The 23,486-nt window shown below is 32.6% G+C and overlaps 2 protein-coding genes across 2 annotated transcripts; one reads left to right on the top strand and one right to left on the bottom strand.

The window, feature by feature from the left end:
• The first annotated feature begins 5,063 nt into the window (after positions 1–5,063).
• LOC115714106 (uncharacterized) lies at positions 5,064–10,792 on the top strand. Its single transcript, XM_030642654.2, has 12 exons — positions 5,064–5,805; positions 5,997–6,216; positions 6,323–6,523; positions 6,632–6,702; positions 7,796–7,955; positions 8,546–9,139; positions 9,231–9,611; positions 9,708–9,783; positions 9,892–9,955; positions 10,074–10,209; positions 10,355–10,468; positions 10,557–10,792. Exons 1-12 carry the CDS (start codon positions 5,507–5,509, stop codon positions 10,620–10,622), a joined length of 2,382 nt encoding a protein of 793 aa, XP_030498514.2. The 5' UTR covers positions 5,064–5,506; the 3' UTR covers positions 10,623–10,792.
• Positions 10,793–14,519: 3,727 nt separating this feature from the next.
• On the bottom strand, positions 14,520–21,969 carry LOC115714099 (L-ascorbate oxidase homolog). The gene is made up of 8 exons (XM_030642643.2): positions 21,477–21,969; positions 21,259–21,368; positions 18,158–18,428; positions 17,008–17,110; positions 16,570–16,921; positions 15,484–15,846; positions 15,288–15,366; positions 14,520–15,077 (listed from the first exon to the last, which is right to left on the bottom strand). The coding sequence occupies exons 1-8, from the start codon at positions 21,639–21,641 to the stop codon at positions 14,865–14,867; spliced, it is 1,656 nt and encodes a 551-aa protein (XP_030498503.1). The 5' UTR covers positions 21,642–21,969; the 3' UTR covers positions 14,520–14,864.
• Between the last annotated feature and the right edge of the window lie 1,517 nt (positions 21,970–23,486).

The raw sequence follows: 23,486 nt of genomic DNA, 5'->3' as shown, positions 1-23,486 counted from the left end.
TGAATTTTTTTAGTTTTTAATATGTTTGCTTATAATTTTTGCAGAGGGCTTCTAAACTTAAACTTCCAGCTTCTCAACATTTCACAAGATGTCTTACCTATCAGGGTTCAAATAGGTTTAAAGATATCAAGACCAAGTTTAAGGAGCTTGAGTTGATTGGTACGATTAAGGCTATCCCTTTTGGGTATTTATGGGAAGCTAGAGAGTTGACTTTTTCTAGGGCATTGGTTCACAACCTACTCTTACGGAAGGTGAAAGCTGATAATGAAAAGGAAGATGGGGTATGGTTTCATGTGGACAAACATGACATGAGATTCGGGTAGATAGCGTTTGGACTTATTACTGGCTTACCTATGGGTAGTGCCCATATAGAGGAAGAAATAGAAGCCAAGTCCAATGACTGTCTAGTCAGGACGTATTTCGAATGGAAGAGTTCTATGTAGTTGGATTTACTGTTGCTCTAACTGGAAAGGTGGGAAGTAAAAGATGATGTGTACAAGCTTGGACTTATTGCTTTTTATTGAAGGTGTGTTGATATCGAAAGAGGACATTGCCCAAGTTTGGTCCAACATGTTAAAATTTGTTGTCAACGACCTTGACTTCTTCTTAAAGTATTTGTGGGGCGAGTGTGCTTTTCATAAGTTGATGTAGTGAATAAGGATATACAACATTACAAAGATAATGTTGACAAAAAGAAGGGGGAGAAAGTTACTCATCAGACAAAGTATATTGTTAGTGGATATGTACCTGCCATTCAGTTATGAGCATATGAAGCCACAGAGAAAGTGGAAAAAAAGTGTGTTAAATGCAGCGAAACCAAGTTTCCCATAATGGTAAATTAGAAAATCCCAAAGGGCCAACAGAAACAGGATGTAAAGGCGAGCGACATCGCACAATTGTTCAACACTAGAGTATGTTTCTCTTTTATTTTTCATGGTGTTGTAGTTTTTCTCTTTTTTTTGTTATTTTTTATACGTTTTAGTGATATCTTGCAACATAAAACGATATAGATTTGCGACGTGGTGTTGTAGATTTTTCATTGAAAATGTTGTTTTAAACACTGACTTAGTTATTTGCGACGTGTTTTGCAGCATATTGTAATTTTATTAGCGACATGGTGTTGTAGATTTTATTTATAATTATGTTTAATTGTTGTTTTAAATGTCGTCTTAGTTATTCATGACATGTTTGCGACATATTGCGATTTTATCAGCGATGTGGTGTTGTAGATTTAATTTATAATTTTGTTTAAATGTTGACTTAGTTATTCACGACGTGTTTGCGACATATTGCGATTTTATTAGCGACGGTGTTGTAGATTTTTTGTTGTTCTCGACATATTGCTAATCTTGCGACATGTCGCACTTTTATAGCGACATAGTTTGCATTTATTTGCGATATATTTTATGGCATTTTGTGACATTTTTTAATTTTTGTCCTTTTGTTTTTTTTTTTTTACAAATGGTCATAAAGAAGTGCTTGTTTTCCTAGGCAGTGAAGAGGAATATTTCATGTCCATTAATAAGGGTAAATTTCTTCTTTATTTTGAGATGGACATCGATCAGACGGTGAACGACGATAGTACACAGGATTCTATGTTTCAAACACAAGCCAAGACAATTAATGAGGTCGTGACAAAGACAAATTTTGTTCCACCACCACCAGCTCCAGAACCAAATGAGTTTTCTAATTCAATCGCTCTTTCTGCCGCAGCCAACACATCCGACGATAATGACCTAACAAAGAGGTTGAATAAACTTGAGGCCCAACAAGCTGCCTTTATATTGTCGTAGACAGAGTTCTTGAATAACTATCTCAATATGAGGCGATCCTTTTTGGAAAATCAAAAAGAGCTGAAAGAGACTTTCATGGCTCAAATGGCCAATTTGATGGCATTATTGAAGGCGAAGGAAGGAAAACCATAACCATCCCAAGTAGCAGATGACCAAGTAGAAAATGACCGATCAGATGATCAATGTGTGGAGAGTGACTATGAAGATGTGTTCCCATAAGATTGGGAACCAAATGATAATGTGGCACTGTCTACTCCCACGGATACAGTTATCACAACTATTGGTGATACACAATCACAAGATGATGTCCTACTCCTGCTTAGACCCCCGGAAGGGGTACCATTTGTGAGAAAGAGGAAGTTGCCTCGCTATTTTAAGACTACACTGAGGAAAAGAAGAAGATGTGACTTCTTCCAAAGAACGTAGATCCGGAAAGACCAACTGACTGTAAATTGCTACGTACGTTTAAGAGGTGGTTTCTTGGGGACATTTTGAATAGTCGTCCTAGGAATCTGCACACTGGTGTTGGTGATGTCAAGTTCTTCACGAAGTTTTTGCTGATTGGGGAATGGTTGGACACTATACTACACTCAATAAAGAATAGTGTTTAAGACTTTTTTGTTGTCTGTTAGGTTTTTGCGACACTTTTGCGAATTTTTACGACATATACTACACTTAATATTGAATATAGTGTTTAGGAATTTTTTGTTGCCTGATAGCTTTTAGCGACATTTTCATAACATTTTTCGTGACATATACAACACTCAATATTGACTATAGTGTTTAGAATTTTCATGACATGTCACGACATGTAGCAATATAGTTTGCGACAACTAGCGATTTGATTTGTGACACCTTGCGATATTATCTATTTGTTGCAATATTCAAAATAAATTTTTCCGAACAACATTATAAAACTCTTTATCCCTACCATTGACAGTATTTTAAGGTTGCAATTCAGGACCATAGACCTATAATTCTAAGTTCCAATAAAGTAAATTATTTATTGAGTCTCATTAACTAAATAATCATGTTTATTAATTCCATGATTACTCCATTATAAATATGGAAATGAACTCTTACTAATTATATAATTATATTTACTGAGTTTTACTGCAGTGTCTATTGATATAATTAATTCTAGTGATTTGCCCTCCTTGTGTTGGTTCGTAATTAGTTTTGGTCAAAATACTATTTTACCTTTCTAATTACTACTTTATCTTTTAGTACCATTAATTCACTTGTAGAAGTATAATTTAGATCCCATCTAAATTTGCATGTAACTTTCCAGTTCCAAAATTAATACATAATAGAAATCAATATTCAATCCGTTAGGAATGTTAGGATTCCTTAATTGTAGATCGTGTTCCCAACCATCCACATTATTATATTCCTAAAATAGAAGTTGTAAGAATCATCTTCTCTGAGAAACTTTAACGAGTGAATCAAAGAAACTTATAACATGAACATGAGTTCATGATTACTCAAAATTTAGGTCAATCTATTATTGATTATCTTTATGATATGAATTAGGTCTTTATGGTAAATAGTAAGTTTGATAAAGACAACTTTATTCTTATCGGTCATTGTCATATATAATCTCTATTATATACATTACCTTCACTTAGATGTCATGCTACATCAGTAATCCAGATCGAGATTACTTGCACTGAATAACGGGCATTAGTAAACTACACTAGCAACTATTCATTAAAGATTCCTAAACTTTAATATGTTGCTGACTGTTTTATTCATGGCTAAGTGATCTTAGCTTTTCATACAATACAAGTCACAACCTCATGTATGAATAAGAATTTTTTGATATTTATATATAAATTATTCAATATTAAATATTAATAATTTAACATTCATGCATATATCAAAATATTTAACACTAATTAATAATCAAAAATGTATTTATCAGACTTTTTAGGGCATAAACCCTAACAGTTAGATCATGAAGGGGAAGTATGTGCCCTAGTACAATCTCCAGCTCAACGTCCGCAGATGATGAATCTACCCATCACTTTCACGGAAGAGGACGCCTAGTATGTAAACTTCCTGCATAACAAGCCACTAGTGATTGAAGCCCAATTTGCTAACAAAAGAGTGTCCAGAGTGTTAGTGGACAATGAAAGCTCAGTCAACATATTGTTCATGTTTGCCTTCCAAGCAATTGGGTTAACTGAAGCCGATTTGATGCCTTGTCCTATCCAACTTGAAGGCTTTAATGGAGATTCTCTACTGCCTATGGAAAAGATTCAACTTCTAGTTACAGTAAATGAGGGTATAATCACAATTACTACTTCCTCCGCATTCAGACAATGTACGTTCGTAGTGGTGGATTTCCCACTGCCTACAACACTATCCTAGGGCACCCAGTCGAGCAGTTACCTCAATTAGACACTTGTGCATGCCATTCTTGTGTGACAATGAAATCATTGGGGGTGGTAAGGGGCAATCAAAAAAGTGTAAGAAATTGGTACAATGTCTCGACCAGATCAATCTTCATGGTCAGAGAAGAGTCGAAGAAGCTCCCAAAGCACCTGTCTAGCCCGCACAAGAAGTAATTCGGGAGGAAGATATGAGTTAGATCCTCGAGTTGGGGTAGAAGAATGACTGAGTCGTTAGAGGATGTTGAGGAAGTTAACATCAGTGAAACAAATCCCACCAAAGTCATCAAAGTGGGACAGAATTTTCCTCCGGCGGTCAAAGAAAAAATTGTGTCCACGGTTAAGAAGAACCAGGATGTATTGGTGTGGAGCCATTCAGTGATGACGAGGATTAACTTAAAACACCATCTGCCATGCCTTAAACATCGATAAAAATGCGGCCTCGGTTCGCTAAAAGAGAAGACCGTTGGATCTGGTCCAAGAAGAGGCAGTGAAGGCGAAAGTCGAGAAATTAACTTTTATAGAGTTCCTCTAGGCGGCTCTATATCCGGTTTGGCTAGCGAATCCAGTATTGGTCCCAAAGCCAAACAAAATGTGGAGAATGTGCATCGATTTTACGGACCTGAACAAAGCATGCCCAAATGATTATTTTTGGCTTCCACAAATCGATCAGATGGTGGACGACACATCAACGTACGAACTGTTAAGCTTCATTGACGCATACTCCAGCTACAATCAAATAAAAATGCATATGACAGACTAAGAACATACTAATTTCCAAACAGATAAAGGAGTGTACTTCTATGTTGTGATGCCTTTTGTGATCAACAACGTCGGAGCAATATATCAAAGACTGATGACAAAATGTTCAAGGGTGTCCTGAAAAAGAACATGGAAGTCTATGTGAATGACAAACTAGTGAAGTCCAAACCTCAGGAGAGCATAGCAATGACCCAGAAGAAGCCTTCACTATCATCCGAAACTACAGAATGAAGCCCAACCCAAATAATACACTTTTGGAGTTTCTTTGAGAAAATTTTTGGGTTTCATCATCAGATTTTGGGAAATAGAAGCCAAATTCATAAAAGATTCAGACACTTCTAGACATGTATGATTTTTCATCTTATCTTTACTGATTATTTATTGGTCATTGTTCAGAAAAAACAAAACAAAAAAAAAAGAAAAAGAAAAAGATTTTTTTAAAAGAGAGGGGGAAGAGCATGGTGGCGACATAGTAAAGAAGAATGACAACATCCATGAGTTAGCCCAAAGTTTAGAGGTGGACAAATACAGAGTGTGGAAGCCATTGGGGGCCGTACAATGTTCTCATACTCTCGCCACACCCACGCCATTTTAAAAACAAATTCCCCTTTTTCAAACCTTAATCCTTCTCTATTATTAAACCCACTTCTTCCTTCTACACCACATCATTATTATTACTGCTCTTCCTCAACCAAACCGCATTTCCTTTCATTCAAATCGCTTCGTTCCTCTTTCTCAAACCCTAAAATGGGCTCTCTCTCTATCTTGGACGAACCCTTGCACTACCCCACTGCTCGTAGAGACGACTCCGTCGTCGATGACTACCATGGCGTTAAGATTGCCGATCCTTATCGCTGGTAATTGCTGAACTCTCTGCCTTTTTTAATGTAGATGTAAAGAATGCTTGGAAATACTATGTAATCAATGAAATGATTGGTTCGTTTGGTTGACTTTGATCTTTTACATTTTCTGTTCTGTTCTTTTCTGTTGTGTTTACGATTTCATTTTAGATGGAATTCGGATTAGTAGAATTGATTTTGTTGTTCAGGCTTGAAGATCCTGACTCTGAAGAAACGAAAGAGTTTGTTAATAAACAAGTTGAACTGACGCAATCGGTGCTTAAGGTTTGTGATACGAGGGAGAAGCTTAGCGAGAAAATCACTAAGCTGTTTGATCATCCGCGTTATGATCCACCTTTCAGACGAGGGAATAAGGTCTTCTACTTCCACAACACCGGTCTTCAAGCCCAAGACGTCTTATATGTACAGGTTAGTATCTATTTGTGACTCTGGCCAGATTTGAATTGATGAATACTTAAAATAGTTTTATGCAATGGTGCTCTGTCTTATTTTCTTGTTCTTTGTCTAATATTAGGACAGTTTAGATGGGGAACCAGAGATATTGCTGGATCCTAATTCACTTAGCGAAGATGGGACTGTCGCTTTGAGTTCTCTCTCCGTAAGTAAGAATGGCAAGTACTTGGCCTACGGGCTAAGTACAAGTGGCAGCGATTGGGTGACCATTAAAGTTATGAGTATCGAGGATAAGAGAGTCGAAACTGATACTTTATCCTGGGTGAGTTTTTTTTGGCGTCGTTTAGTTTGAATTGAATTGGATAATGATAAGCACTTGCTGATATTCATATGATAATGGAACTGAACATTTGTGCAAACTGTTATCCAGGTCAAATTTTCTGGCATTAGTTGGACTCATGATAGCAAAGGTTTCTTCTACAGCCGTTACCCACCTCCAAAGTAAGCTGTTAGATATTTGTTAGTCCTTCTCTGGTACTACAGAATAGATAAAGTATGAATCCTATTGCATTTTGTGCCTACAATGAAATGCACGTTTAAAACCTATCTGGGAAGTTTTTCTGAAACCAGTTAATAAAATTAGTAAACATAATTATTTATTTGTTGAGTTTTAAACTACTAAATTTGAAATAGACGCGTATCTATGAAAAAATAACGTTTCCTGATTTCCATAAGAAAAGCTTAGTCAAATTTAAAAGTGGTCATAAAAATTGAGTTTCCATATTTTCGTTTTCTATATTTATACTTTTAAAAGTGGTCATAAAAATTGAGTTTCCATATTTATACTTTTATGAATCCAAAGGCTGAGAATATTGTTGTACTAAAACAGAAGTGTTGCTAAAGACAATAATGATTGTATATTTTCCTTGCCTTTTGCAGACTATACAAATTTATAGAACAAAAAAAAAGAACATAATGATGCGAATGTATGGTTATAATGTTTTCAAATAACTAGAAAATACAATACTTTTATGAATCCAAAGGCTGAGAATATTGTTCTACTAAAACAGAAGTGTTGCTAAAGACAATAATGTTGAATATTTTACAAATCACTTATAATAAATAAATGACTTCAGTTAGTGTAGTGTTCGGGCATAAAAAAGTATGTAGCTCAATTATTAATTGAAAAAATAGCAATTCTCAACTAAAAACTAAGAAAATGGGGACTCTCAAAACTTACATCTACAATCACTCAATGGTATGTTATGCCTTTTTAATCATGTTTACTTTTTAAAGTTATATTTTCCATTTCACATTGTTGAATACTTGAATGTATTGTCTGGAATTTTGTTCAAGCAAAAAAAAAACCCGAAGTTTTGTCATCAAAAAATTAGGAAGTCTTGGGTTTTTTAATGATAGTGTCTCCTTGGAAAATGTCTTATGGATATTGCAGGTTCTTTGCTCCTTATGTGGCAGAAAATATTCCAATGGTTTCTTATGTGTGACATGCAATTTTTTTACTTCAACGTACAATTTTGAGGTTCTAACGGTTAATTGAATCAATTGTAAATTTGTAATGTTGTTTATTCTTCAGGGAAGGAGATATAGATGCTGGGACGGAGACCAATTCTAATCTTTATCATGAGATGTATTATCATCTTTTGGGTACGGACCAATCCAAAGATATTTTATGCTGGAAGGATTCTGAGAATCCTAAATATTTATTTGGAGCAAGTGTTACGGATGATGGAAAGGTAGGAGTAGCTTTGTCTAACTCATGTACATTCTCTTTATGTTGATGTGGATGGAGCATATTTGCTATACGCTATACTATTTCTTTTTTTGTCCATTATTGTGATGATTGAAATCATTGTTTGTTTCTGAATTGTTGATATGTACTCATCACTATATTTTATTGTAAAGCTATTGTCTTTCAGGCTTGAATTATTAGTTGTTCTATGACCTATCTGCACTCTAGTGTAGTACTGTACTTATCTTTTTTAGGTAATTATATGCTAAAATAATAAAAAAAAATTATGTATGGGATGGGAAATTTTGTTGAATCAATTATTTTTCTGTACAATTTTTCTTTCCACCAAAACAAGAAGTTGATTTTTTCTATTTTCTACACTTTTTTCCCTACTATTTTCTTTATCTTTTTCTTTCCCTACCAAAATCCAACTTCCAAACATAGCCTAAATGTTTTAGTAATCTGAATATTTTGTTAGTGAAGTATTGATTTATGAGATTTATTTTAAGATGCCATGCATATGTGCACAATAAATTGATTTTAGCATAGATGAAATAGTGTGAACTATAAACTAATTTCTGTCAATTATTGCAGTACGTTCTTTTGGATATTAGCGAGGGTTGTGACCCAGTCAACAAATTTTACTACTGTGACATATCTGCACTACCTAATGGACTAGAAGGTTTTAGGGAGAAAAATGACATGCTACCATTTGTTAAGGTTATTGATAATTTTGATGCGCAGTATCAAGCCATTGCAAATGATGACACATCGTTTACTTTTCTGACCAATAAAGATGCTCCTAAATATAAGCTAGTCAGAGTAGATCTGAAGGAACCAACAGTTTGGACAGATGTTCTTCAAGAATCTGACAAAGATGTTCTTGAATCTGCATGTGCTGTTAATGGTAACCAAATGATTGTAAGTTACTTGAGCGATGTAAAGTATGTTCTGCAGGTGAGGGACCTCAATTCAGGTTCCTTAATCCATCAACTTCCCATTGACATTGGCACAGTCCATGGGATATCTGCCAGACGTGAAGACAATATAGTTTTCTTTGGGTTTACAAGTTTTCTTTCTCCTGGTATAATATATCAATGCAAGTTAGGCTCGGAAACCCCAGAAATTAAGGTATTTCGTGAAATTGCTGTTCCTGGGTTTGATCGGTCAGATTTCCATGTTGATCAGGTAATTCTTGTGGCCTAGACTTCTGATAAACTTATTCAGTTAATATATGAAGCTTTAATTTTGTTTTGTTCTTTTTATTTTATGTTTCCAGGTTTTTTTTCCCAGCAAAGATGGTACTAAAATACCAATGTTCATTGTTGCGAGAAAGGATATTGTTTTGGATGGATCACACCCTTGCTTGTTATATGGATATGGTGGATTTAATATTAATATAACCCCCTCATTCAGTGTAAGTCGTATCGTACTTTCACGGCATCTGGGTGCTGTTTTCTGCATAGCAAACATTCGTGGTGGTGGAGAATATGGAGAGGAATGGCATAAAGCAGGCTCACTTGCAAAGAAACAGAATTGCTTTGATGATTTCATTTCTGCAGCTGAATACCTCATATCTACTGGTTATTCACAACCTAAAAAGTTGTGTATAGAAGGTGGAAGTAATGGGGGGCTTCTTGTTGGTGCTTGCATAAATCAGGTGTGACATTTCATGATTTTGGTTTTCAGTGTTTTTTCTGCTTTCTTTCACTTATGCGTGGTTGATTACAAAACAAATTTTTTCATTTTGTTACAGAGACCTGATCTTTTTGGCTGTGCACTAGCTCATGTTGGTGTAATGGACATGCTGCGATTCCACAAGTTTACCATAGGTTAGTCTATATACACCTTTTAACACAACTAATTAAATGTGTGCATAAGTTCAAACTGCAGCTGATTGTTTGCTATAATAATTTGTCCAAAAAAAAAAAAAAATTCAGGCCACGCGTGGACTTCAGATTATGGTTGTTCTGACAAGGAGGAAGAGTTTCACTGGCTTATCAAGTGAGTATTGTATTTTCTAGTTATTTGAAAACATTATAACCATACATTCGCATCATTATGTTCTTTTTTTTTGTTCTATAAATTTGTACCTACTACTTTCCTTTCGTCTATTTTTCAGGTACTCGCCTCTACATAATGTCAAGAGACCATGGGAGCAGCACTCTGATAAACTTGTCCAGTACCCATCGACTATGTTGTTGACCGCTGATCATGATGATCGTGTTGTACCATTACATTCGTTAAAACTATTGGCGGTTAGTATCCCTTTGTGAAATTCTGAAATTTAGGCGACATAATATGTTTTTGCTGATTAACATTGGGCAAGTATTTACTAATTTCCTGTATAGCAGTAAATTTTAATGTGCTAGTAAGATTGTATATTTTCCTTGCCTTTTGCAGACTATGCAATATGTTCTGTGCACGAGCTTAGAGAATAGCCCACAGACGAATCCAATTATTGGTCGTATTGAGTGTAAAGCAGGCCACGGAGCTGGGCGTCCAACGAAGAAAATGGTAATATTATTTTTCTAAAATATATTTTAGTAATCCTTGTGAGATTTATATTTCGTGCACATATCTAATAGTCATTTTTTTTAATTAGATCGATGAAGCTGCGGACCGCTATAGTTTCATGGCGAAGATGGTGGATGCATCTTGGGTGGAGTAGTTGCTTTGGGTGGAATAATTGAAAGACTCTTGTCATTTTTAGTTTACTTATTATTGTAATATTTGTAATCCAATTATATGTATCCAAATTTACTTGAATTGAAATATTAACTATAGTAAATCCCGACAAAAATATCAACCAAAATGAAATATAAATTGTTAAATTTCAAAGAAGAGTCGTTAATTAAACAAGGGGTATTATATTTACACTCTAAAATTTATTTCTACACCCGAATGTTAAGTACACTTTATTTTATTTGTTAAAATTTTACTTTTTATAATAATTACACCCATCAATAATTACAAAATTAGATTTATCTATACACCCTATGCCAATTTAAAACTTAAAACGCCTGCATGTCTTCAAATAGTACTTTTGAAAGTTGAATTTGTTTACTAATTTATTTAGCTTTTTTTTTCTTGAAATAGACCAATTTATTTAGTTCAAATTGCAGAGACCATTGATTTATTTACGTGTAAAATGGTGATGACTTTCAACATTTGTGAAGTATTGGAAGATAAAGGAAAAAGTGTAGTTATATTAGATAATTTATTGATCACGATAAATAAATATAATATTTATATCTCAATAAATAGTGCTGAAGCATTATTTATTGAGTTAAAAAAGTGTATTATAATTCAAATTTAGCTCATTTGATGGAAGATTAATTTTACAAATTTTTCTTATATTTTAGAGAATGGGTTATAATAAGTCAAATTTAACTCACCTAATGTGAGTGCAAGAAAGGGATTTGTTTTAGTAGCGATGAGACGTTAATTGTTAGGGAATTAACGTCCTATGTATATCTTTGACGCAACCTTATGTCATTTCTAATTAATGTTAAAATACATCGTACGACGATTAACTAGGAATTCACATCTTATTACATGGTTGACTAAATTATAATTGTGTATCACTTGATGTATATGTATTGAATTACAATTTGGTAGAGGTAGTCTCATAATGGAATGTTTATTTGATTAAATAAATTAAATAAGAGAATTTGTAATTATAAGTTACATAATTTTATAACTTGCCTTGTAGGTGTGTAAATAAGCTTCACATTTAATTTGAACATGAAAAGTGCGTTGTATAATACAGTTGTTACACGTGTATAAATGGCAATGATGACACGTTGCCTAGCAAATGTTATTCAACGACATGTTAACAACATGTCGTCTAGTACATTACAATTCCATTTTGAAATTGTATTGTAACAATTTGGTTAGTTCCAAACACTTTTCTAATTACCAAATATTCTCTTACTTCCATAAACATCCAACTAATAATCTTGTGGCGCAGCCAAAAGGTTGATAGACGATATCAAATGCAAAGGAGAATTGATGCTTATGTCACTCTCATGTATAGTCTTGATCTTATTGCTGTGTTTGTAATCTCATATATCCCTTTGTGATATAATTTATTTTAACAGAAGTCACGAATAAATATTTGTGAGTGATTACTTAACAAGATGAAGAATACGAGGATGAGTGTTAAGCAAAAATTTCATATCTAGAGTGTTAAAAATAAATGTAAAATATAATTTTATATATGCCAAATTTATAGTGTAAGAGTTTATTAATTTTAGTTCGACCAATCTAAGATTATAAGAATAATCTCTTAATTACAATCATTTCGTTTAAAGGAAACACCCTTTGATTCTAATTACGATGAAATATTGAGGTGAATTTTGAGAAAATTAGAGGAATTTGGAATTGCAACTAAACTCAGTCAATTTAATTAACTGAGCTGCCTGCATACTTTTTTTATGAAAGATCAAGCCACTTGTAGTTTGAAATACGGTATTTTTGAATTTGAATATAAGAATTCCTGAAAGTGGCCATCTACCGGAATTTTTATGGAAAATTTACAAATTCCGGTAGATGGCCACTTTCAGGAATTCTTTGCTATTTGAAAATTTAGAAAAAAATTCCTAAATATACGAATTTTTATGAAATTTTAAGATTTGTGTTTTGTACCATTTTGCACTTAGTCTTAGCAACTAAGTTGCTTACGTATCTTTTTATAGGAATCAAGTCAAACGTAGTTCAAGAGTGTTAAAAGATTTTGTATCTTCGATAACTTTGTGGAGAATTAACTCAATTGGATATTTTGAGGTAAATAACCTCATTTAGGATTTTTGAGATGAATCATTAATGAGTGAATGACCTCATTTGAAATTTTGAAGATTTGTTATTGTACTTAATTTTAGCAATTAAGTTGTCTACGTACCCAAAATAAGATCAAATCAAACGTAGTTCATATAATTGTATCTTCTTAATCTTTTATTTTTTGGAGACATAAAATTTATTTAGGAAGAAATCTTATTTATAATCTCACTTAAATTTAGAGATCACATTTTTTGCCTTCTGAGTCGTAACCAAAACATGCAGGAGACATGGGTTCTTTAATAGGCTATAAAAGAAGACTTAGAACTGTTAATAGACTATAGCCCTCTTTATATATTAGAAGTGAATCGTTTTTTTTTCATCCATTCATATATACTGCATGCCTTTCCCATACTTAAATAGAAATACACACATATATTAATTTACTTTGAGGGAACATATATGATATATCCATACATTCAATTAAACTCTCAGATTCACTTTATTTTTTTTGAACCTCACCTCACCATAATTGTCTTACAAGAATTACTTTTAGACTTCGCAGGCTGAGGTATTAGCTTAGTCAATCCAATTTGTACATTTCAAGCAGGGATATAATAATCGACCAACAGTTTTATTTCTTTGGCTATACAATTTCTTAGTGAAAATTTTACTGCAGAAGGCATTTCTTTACTCGAGATTTTTATTTTTATCTTTGATTTTTATCACATTGACTTTCAAAAATTTAGTGAATCAAACCAAAACATAAAAATTTATGGTAAATTTAACAGCATAACCTTTCTCTCTTTTTAAGATTTTAATCTTCTTCTTTGATTATGCACTCCCATATTAACTTATTTTTTGAAGTTTAGAGAATTAAAAAGAAACATAAAAATCATTTATGAGAAATTTAGCAGCATAATAATTCTTTTATTTTTGTTAAGATTTTCATCTTTCTCTTTGATTATGCACTCCCATATTGACTTATTTTCTAAAATTTAAGGAATCAAAGAGAAACATAAAAATCATTTATGAGAATTTGGCAGCATAACAATTCTTTTATTTTTGTTAAGATTTTATCATTCTATTTGATTATGTACTCCCATATTGACTTATTTTTCGAAGTTTAGAGAATTAAAGAGAAACATTAAAATCTATGAAAAATTGGGCAGCATAACGGCATGGAGACATTAAATTCTCTTATTTTTCTTTGGCTATATCTCACATTTGAAGATCTTTTGTAGCTTAGAAAGCCTAGATCAAAGTGGACAAAAAAAAAAGAAAAATTATGAAAGAAGAAAAGAAGATAAGTGAGAACCCTAAAACTTACCCTTTAGAATTTTCTTAAAGATGAAAATATATGGTATTATTTTTCTTCTCTTTCCTTTTTCCTCCCTTTTTTTTTTGTCTCTTTTTTTCTTTTTCTTTATAGACTTTTTTGTAGATATATTGATTAGAGAATGGATAAGTGAGTAGTAGGCTGTTAAAAGTTAGTGGAAAGAAAAGTAAAGAAATATTATTAATTAATATATATTTTTTTTTTTAATGTTGCTGAACAAGTCATTTTCTTTATTATCATTATATTTTTTTAATATAATAATTAATAATAAAAAAACGGTTCAACAATGAGATTAGTTAATTAATTTATTTTTTTAAAAAAGGAAAATAAATGATAAAAAGTGGTGATTTGAGTTTTTATAACAATTCTGTTTTCTATACATTTAAAGAAAAAACAGTAAAATACTAAATTTGAACAATTTGCAAGAGAAAAATGAATGAAATGTATGTATCACGAAATAATAAATATACATTTAATGAGAATAAATTGGTAATTTATAAATATGAATCCTCTCATTCGATATGAAACTCATCAAACAAAAGATGAAAAGGACAGTACAATCGATTCTAAATTTTAGATATAGAAAAAGAATGTGCCCTCGAGCTGAGGACCTAATAATGAAAGAGTGGTAAGTGGTACATACGGGCATTAAATCGATATCACAATGAAAAAACGCACCAAACCAATAATATGAAGTAATAAGAGAGCCCAACAATTACTAATCTACTCTTCATCATCACCATCTAAAGTTTCAACTTAAACCTTAGATGTCTTTGGAAATTGGTTGCCTTTTGTTTAGAGGGGTCGAGTACGTCTTCCACTTGCTCTTCCACAAAGAAGTGCATTCTTTGGAATTGGGTACTCATCCCTCAAAGAAGTTGATGCTGTATATACACGCAAATATAGCTGCTGTCCCAAATATTGTCTAGCCCAGAACTCAGACCTCAAGTTCCACATACCCACATTGTCCAAAGCCACATGTATTGCAGTCCATGACTTGGGATATACCTGCACTCACCAATAAAGTTTGTCATGCATGACACATATTCTTTTATCACAGTTAACCAATTAAGTTCCACATGTTATTGCTTGTTTTCGGATTGCTATTGTATTGTGTTTTGTGAGAGGATTGTGATTGTGCACTAATAACGATATGACTCTTGGAGAGTGCTAGACACTAGTGGTGTTTTTTAGCATTTCTCTTATCAATATCTTTACCTGAGTGGTGCAACGTGAAACTGCATCCCGGAGATTGTACTGATCCCTACTAGACGGTGTCCACTGGCCTCCATCCATTCTGCCATCAAATAAATAAAATATTTATTACAAATAAAAGATTTCAATGCCCCATTTTGCCATTCCTAATTATGAGAGGAAACGAACATGTCAATTGAAATTATTATCATGTGCTTACCCAACGACAAAGAAAGAGTAGCCATCCAAATGCAAGCTCTGCACTATGTCTTCATCGTTTTGGAAGACAAATTCGACAAAAGTTCTATAATCAGCTCCAAGAACAGCTGTGTCAAGGTACAACCCACCGCCACTTGGCCTATCGCCAACGCTTCCCACGCGGAAGCCTCCAAGTTTGAAGAAGTCAGCGACCTTAAGGGGTGTATCAGTTGGGATGAAAGATACACTGTTGAATCCGTATCTTTGCTTCCCATTTATTTGTCCTGCCGAACTTGCAAGTACGAAGGTTTTGACCAAGGGTATAAGACCATAATGGTACGACCCTTGTGGGTTCGGCCTAGGCCCACTTGCTGTAAGATTCGTCCTGAAAATTAATGAACCTTTCCACGTTTAGCATCATAATATTCCATTACTATTCTATTTTCCCTGCATTACATATGGTATCCAAAACATTATTGAATAATATAGTAGACATGTGCAACAACAGACTCGGATAGGGATACTTATCTAGACCCCAGACCCTGACACAGACCAAGACTCCGGACCCAGACTTGGACACCAGACCCCGGGTTCAGGTTTAGGTCTGGGTTCGAGGTCTAGGGTCCGGGGTTCGTATTCGGGGTCTGAGGTTCGGGTTTAGGATTTGGGATTAGTGTTTGATTTCCGGGGTTGGGGTTGACTACAAATTTTTTGTAAATATTATAATACAAACTAATACTAGTCATTTGTTATGAACTAAATAATATAACTCACATTATATTAAATTTTATAGTCTTGAATTAATATAATACAATATTTTATCTAAACATAATGTTATTTGTTATTTAAACAATACGGCCTATTAAAATACAATACCATCCTTATACGGCATACTAAACGAGCCTTAATAAACATGGGCTGATGTGCAATCTAACAACAGTATACAATAAACAATATAATAGACATGTGCTGATGTGCAATGCATTAACTGTATACAACAAACAATGTGTGTGGCCCCTCAACTAAACATTGGTCACATACATGGTCCTATCAGATAACGAGTAGGTACACAATAATAATGATAAGGGAGAAAGGAAATGAAATGTACCTAATAGAGCGAGCTTGGTTCAAAGACCAATCAATTTGGATGGTGGGACCACCAGGAGGTGGGCCAGAGACTGTGCCAGCAGAGTTGCTATAATGAAGAACACCAGTTGTAGTGAGGTAGTCAGGGCCAGTGGTGAAACGAGTGGAAACCACAATGTAGTAATCTTGTCCAGGCTGGTCTGCTGTTACCAGAACGGAATAGGATTGGCCTGCGTGTACATCCAGGGAGGAGTAGGTGGTCTGGAGTGTATGTGTTCCCTCCACTTCTACCAACTTCATTTTGTGATTTTGAATGCGAAAGTTTAGGGAATTTTGCAGCCCAACATTTGAAATTCTAAGCCTGTAAGTTTTTCCTGTAATGGGAATATTTATTTCATTAAGAGAAATCTTATTATGCATATTCCATGTGAATATTGTGACGCTTATATTGAGAGCTTACCTTGGTCAACAGTAAGAGAATAAGCATTAGGCCCACGACCATTGATGAGAATTCCATCAGGAGAAGGCAACTTATTACCATTGTCAAGATGGGTTTTCAAATCCTACACAAACACAAACATAAAATTATCATCATCACTTAAATGACCTGTTCAAATTAAACCATTAAAATGAAATTTCAATCTCCAATAATTATGCCACCTAGTAGCATCTGCAAGTTTTCAAGTAATTAATGAAACAAAAATATAAAGTATTAGAAGTTAGAGTGATCCAGAATTTAAGTCACAATTAAAATTACAGTTAGCACTAAAACAGTGCTTGAGTCGTTGACTTTGTTTCACTTAAAAAAGACATTTTTCTGTTTTCCTTTTTTCATTTGCCGTAAGTATTTATAACAACTTATAATAAGTGGCATTAGTAATTACGAGTATAATGTATCATTGAAGAAAAACCAACCAAATGTCGGTTAAATAGTTACTCTTAATCTGATCAAATCAAACTGTTATCATTGAAACATTTCTTTTTTCGAAAAAAGAAAAATCTGAGCCGAAAAGTATTGGTCAACTTATTAACTATGAAGAAAGGTAAAAGTGTCAATATTATAATAATTTTTAAAGAGTATGTGTAAACTATAACGTCTAAACAGTACTAACATTAATACCAAATAACTGGGAATAAAATGGGAAAATTAATGTTCTACCGACAATATATAGAGATTGGTTAGGACAAAAAGACAAAGACAAACTATTACTGTCTATCTAAAAACACGTTTATTGTGACTACAACAAGGGGCGAACTCACGAATTTTGTTCAGCAGGAGAGAAAATAATTAGAGGGGATAGTAAACTTAAACATTAAGACATAATTAAAATAAATTTATAAAAAAAAAACATAATATAAAAGAAAAATACAAAAAAAAAGTATAAATATAAAAATATTTACAAAATTAAAATATAGCACCCTAGTTTTATGTTTGGTACGCCACTGACTACAACCACGTCACAGGCCAGTGATTTTCCTCCCAGCTAGCCTACTGACCACTAAAACTAATTTCTAATAAATAACATGGGTGGTATTTAATTTCAAACTATCAATGTACTTAAAAGAAAGTTGATCACATACACATAGATAGATAAGGAAATGTGGGTTACCGTGTGGTTGGACTTGTACCAATCTCCAATAAGAAGAGTGTAATCACCAGCTGGGTCTGGAAAAGGAACAGGAATTCTGGGCCTGCTAAGGATTCTAATACCTCCAAATCCACCAGCAGCTTTGTGGAATGCAAGAGAAGGGAAATAGTAAAAACTCCCAATCTGATCTTTCACTTGGAGAATGTAGGTGAAATTTTTGCCTGGTGGTATTGGGCATGTCGTTCCCCATACACCATCTTCGAAAGAATTCCTCCTGTTTTGAATTCCATTCCTATAACCACAACACAAAACGACATCACTTCTCTACTACCCAAAATTTATGCCCATCATCTGAAATAGTTCATTTATTGATTATGCGTTGAAATTTCAGCTATAAGATTTAAGACAGCTAATAATAATTGAATTGATGGCTACCAAATTTGCATGTGCAAAGTAAACCCCACCGTGCAAGTGCCTCATCTCATTTTTGGAGGTTACCGCATATTAATTCAATTTGGAATTAGTTTTCAAATAAATAAATAATAATCAATTTGAAAGTTCTTCCCCAAAATTAATAATTGGAAATAATAAAAGCGAAAAACCGCTATATTTTTCTACTTTTGATCCTGTGGCTAGTCTTGTCAGGATTAAGAGTATTTATTAGACCGCATTCAATATTTTTAGGTATATTCAAATTCCATCTAATTATATATTAGATGTTAAATTTTATTATGCTATCCGATTCAATTAATTTCAGTCATTCGATTGGATGTTCGATCAGATCAGTTATATGTATTAGATGTATTCTATGTATATCTATTGCATTGATTCAATTTTTTTTTTTTTTAATATTTTAGACCTATTATTTTTTAGATCGAATCGTATTTATCTCATTTTTTTAAATCCAATATTTATTCGATCCAATCTAAAAAAAAAAAGTAAAATTTTAATTTAAATTTTTATACGTGCATATGTATATATTTTAAGTATAACAAAATAAAATTTAATTAATCGTCCAAACTAAATGAAAATAATAATGAGGTTGATTGAACATTGGATGTATTTGATTTTTGGACACTTCATCTAACATTCGATACGATTCAATTGGATATTAAAAAATAACATTCAATCCGATCGCTATCACAATTAGATATCCAATGTTTGCCAATCAGTTTTAATTAGACTGAATTGATTTATGCACACCCTTAGCTGGAATATAAAAGCACATTTAATGAGCTAAAATAACTCAATTTTTTTTTCATCAATAGTGCTTAGCTAAATATAGCTAACAAATTTGTTAGTTTTAGTGCTTAGCTATAATTTTTTTATTATTTTTATAATATATATATTTTTTTTTTATTTATAAGTGTAAAAATATAAATATTATGTAATATATGATATTTTATTAATTTGTGTATTATAAATATATTATTTAAATGATATAAAAAAATACGAAGAAGGTGATCAGAGCCGGCTTGAGTTAAGGCGGGCTAAGCACAAGCCTAGGACCTACCCAGTTTAAGAACTCAAAAATAAAATTAAAAAATATACATATATTCTTTTAGTAAATTTTAAAAATACTACATTTTCTTATGAAAATCACCCAATAATTTTAGGAATAATTACATAAAGCACCATTCTCTGTAAAAATATTACATTTTTACATTTATAGATTTTTTTTTTTTTACATTTTTATGTTTTTCCATAGAAACAACAAGAAAATTACATAAAAATAACATAAAAATAGCATCTAAATAACATAAAAACAACAACAATAATTAACATACATATCACAAAAAATTAACAACAAATTAACAAAAGTACAATATAAAAGACTGTATTTTCTGTAAATAAAATAAAAAAAATTATTAAAATATTTAAAATTCTGTGAAACTGTATTTTTGTAATTTTTTTGTTGTTTTTGTGTATTTGTGAAATAATCCCATAATTTTATGGGGTTTTTTTTCTTTTCATTTTTACACTTTAAAGTAATTTTTCTTTGTATTTTTACGGAAATCTACATAGCAACTAACGAAACAACCTAAACTAAATCGCAACCCACATAGAAACTATTTGAGCAACCTAAACCATAAAAATAATTAAAAAAATTAAAAAATAGTATACGAGACAATTCACCTAATTTTATTTATTTGTAAGACTAAATTAGTCTTTTGAGTGGCCTTAATGGTGATGTATACAGTGATAGATTTAAGATTTTTGTGTTGTCTAGTATCTTATTGGGTAATATATTATAATTGGTATAATTAAGTATTAAATTTTATATAATTTAAGAAAATAATTTTTAAAAAATATCATTACGTATTACCCACTATAGAAAGTACTAAACACTACTAGTGATATATTTTAAGACTAATTTTTTCTTTATTGAAGGCATAAGCCCCCACACTACTATTCGTATCTGGATGTTTAGTGTAATATAAATATGTTCAGTAAAATAAAATAAAAAAAATTGACTTTGAGTGAGGTATAAATATATTATTTTTCTCAAAATGTATCAAATTAGCAGGAATCGAGGAATATATCGAAATTGGAAAATTGAAAAAGCTATTGCCTTTTCACCTCTCATACTCATAATTCTACCAAGGATTTGGATTCTAGCGCTCTTTCCCTTTGTACCAGCTGTCGTTTTTTCTCCATTAAAATAATAATGTTTTAAATAAAGGAAAATGAACTTCAAAGTGTCACTGTTCTAATAATTATTTATTATTAATGGATTGATACTTAATATTTCCTACTAAACTAAAAAAAAAATGATACCACATTAAATTAATCCTGTTGGTTTATTGAAATGTTAAACTGGTCCAGATTGGACTTTTGACACTATTAGTGGGACCCATCTTGGAAAACCAGGCTTTGTTTAACGACAACCGATTTTATAATGACCAAGAAGATATATAGCCTAGGTGGAAAATGAGTCACGGATGGGCTTTACATTTTTGCCTTGATTATTGGAATTTAAAATCCAATTGTGAAAAGGGAATATCAATTATGAAATTTTCAGATCTGAGAATAAAGTCACTAACTACAATTTTCTTAAGCTACCTTACATTAATCTAGTCTAGAAAAATTAAGATTAGAAATAGAGAGTGATTTTAGTTTACCAAGATAGGAGAAAAGGCTCGTCCAAGCTATTGTGGACATTGATAATGAGATTGTCGTTAGTAACCGAATGAATATCGGGGCCTGGAAATTGTCCATTGATAAGGATTCCCTAGAAACAAACAGATCGAGTTCCATTCCATTAGTACATTCAGATCATCACATCGAAATAATTAATTAAAAATTAATAATAATAATAATAGCAGTAGAGTATAGGTACCTGTTGACGAACACCTAGCGGGTAAATGTCGCCATAAGTGACATTCCAGTCAAAGAATCTGTAAGGATCTTCAGCCTTAACAATGGTGAGCAACAGAGAAGCAGTGATACATAGGAGAGTAGCACAGAGTTTAACTCTAGGTAATAATAAGCTTAGTAATTCCATAGAAACTGAATCAAATTGTTCAGCTTCTTTGTTTGTTTGTTATATACTTACAATGTTATGTTATGGTGTTGTTTTGGTTTGAAGAAAGAAATGAATGAAGAAGAATGGTGTGTGGATAGCACGTATTTATATGTGAGTGCGGTACAGAGAGAAGAGAAGAGAACAGAAAGTGTTATATAGCCGCAATGGAAAAAAAGAAAGGCAGGGTAATAATATAATAATATAATTTGTTAAACGCGATTGTTACTGAGTATTGATGGTGCTTGACAATTTTTATAGGTAATGTCCTACGATTGATTAGCGATATTTTTTAAAATTATTTTCTTAAGTTATATGAAATTTGATATTTAGTTATACTAATATAAGCAGGAGAATTACCAATAGTGCTCTTTAGCAATTCTATTTACTAAAATAATAAGAAAAGAAAAAAAGAAAAAGAAAATATTGTGTCGGTGTGGTTTGGGCCAGTCCTAGTCACAACTAATGTATTTAGTATTGGTTAAAGTTTGAAGTGTGTGGGGTTTTGGTTTTGGTTTGGTTGTGTTGTGTCTTCCACATGGGTTTTGTACTTTGTAGTTTTGCCCAACACTTATTGAATGAGATTAGTGTTGTGTGAGAATTGTATATCAAGGTTATTGAGATATACAAGGCATGTTTGTTTTAGGTGCCTTCGCTAATATGTTTGTCTTTTCGTATTTAAATAATTACAAAATTAAAAATCAAGTTTTTATTTTTAAAAAACAAAAATATGTTCTGTAGTTATTTTGTGTGTTTTTTTTTATTTTAAAAATAAAATTAAATGTATGTTTTATAAATTTTATTTTTATAAGGTGAGAGAAAGTGGGTTAGGTTCAGGCCGAGGGCCGACACCGAGGTCCAAGTCCAAGGCTAAAGGATTGGGGTTCGATTCGGGAGTCGAGTCCAAGACTTGGGTCTGAGACTAGATTCTGACCATAGTATTGGCGGATGGGGACCCCAAGGTAACTACGACAAAAATTACAACAAGGAGTGTGAAGAATATTATGAGCAAGACCCTGAAGTAATACAGCTACAAAAAGAGCTCGTAGATTTCGAAAAGAGATTAGCAGACCAAAAAGAAGTTTAACATCAAATGCAAGAAGCTCTTGTACTACTACAAGCAAAAACTAACTTCGCAGAAGAAAACCCTCCTGCTAAATTTTTTAACCAATTTGTAGGTCGACCATTTGCTCCAGTAAAATACAAAAGGAGTATAATGGGTGACCCTCCCAGAATACCTGCACATAATGTTCCAAAGGACAACTGAAGAGCAGCCGACCAACCCCAATAGAAAGAAAGGATTGCTCATGCCCCAGGGCTAATCCGTCCAATCAATCTGTAGGTCAGAGTCGTGCAAAACGATGGCCACGTACTCAAGTACATGATCTTAACGTTCGAGGATGGAAAGCCCTTCCCTCCAAAGGATCATGTTAATCAGAGCATTGAAGTGGAGGAACTAGACCTACATGCACTACTACAAACAAAGGCCTTTAATCCCGAACAAAGGCCTTTAATCCCGATTTTTAAGGCATTTTATCCCGATTTTTGCTAAAATAAAAATTGGGATATATGCTAGTGGGATAACAAATGTTTGAAAAATCAGGATAAAAGGGGGACTTTTTATCCTGATTATTACATAAAAACCAGGATAAGAAGAGACTTTCATCCCAATTTTTATGAAATAAACGGGATTAACAGTCATAAATACAATAAAAAAAACTCAAAAAAAAATTTATATCAGTTCCTTGAAACAATTTTTACAATCAGATTCTAAAAATTTTGTATCAAAATATACAAATTAATACACCATCAAAGGTTCACAGCACA

The sequence above is a fragment of the Cannabis sativa genome, chromosome X, assembly GCF_029168945.1.
Source record: "Cannabis sativa cultivar Pink pepper isolate KNU-18-1 chromosome X, ASM2916894v1, whole genome shotgun sequence".
In the NCBI taxonomy this organism is placed as follows: domain Eukaryota; kingdom Viridiplantae; phylum Streptophyta; class Magnoliopsida; order Rosales; family Cannabaceae; genus Cannabis; species Cannabis sativa.
This window is presented reverse-complemented; position numbering and strand designations above follow the sequence as displayed.

What these genes read in the sequence shown, in the direction of transcription:
- LOC115714106 (XM_030642654.2), top strand. Translation starts at nt 5,507, where the DNA reads ATGTTCTCATACTCTCGCCACACCCACGCCATTTTAAAAACAAATTCC. An exon ending in TTGGTGCTTGCATAAATCAG is followed by an intron (nt 9,612 to 9,707) that starts GTGTGACATTTC and finishes ATTTTGTTACAG; the next exon opens with AGACCTGATCTTTTTGGCTG. An exon ending in GGCGTCCAACGAAGAAAATG is followed by an intron (nt 10,469 to 10,556) that starts GTAATATTATTT and finishes TTTTTTAATTAG; the next exon opens with ATCGATGAAGCTGCGGACCG.
- LOC115714099 (XM_030642643.2), bottom strand. Translation starts at nt 21,641, where the DNA reads ATGGAATTACTAAGCTTATTATTACCTAGAGTTAAACTCTGTGCTACT. An exon ending in GAGCCTTTTCTCCTATCTTG is followed by an intron (nt 18,429 to 21,258) that starts GTAAACTAAAAT and finishes TTGTGGTTATAG; the next exon opens with GAATGGAATTCAAAACAGGA. An exon ending in TTCTCTTACTGTTGACCAAG is followed by an intron (nt 16,922 to 17,007) that starts GTAAGCTCTCAA and finishes TTCCCATTACAG; the next exon opens with GAAAAACTTACAGGCTTAGA.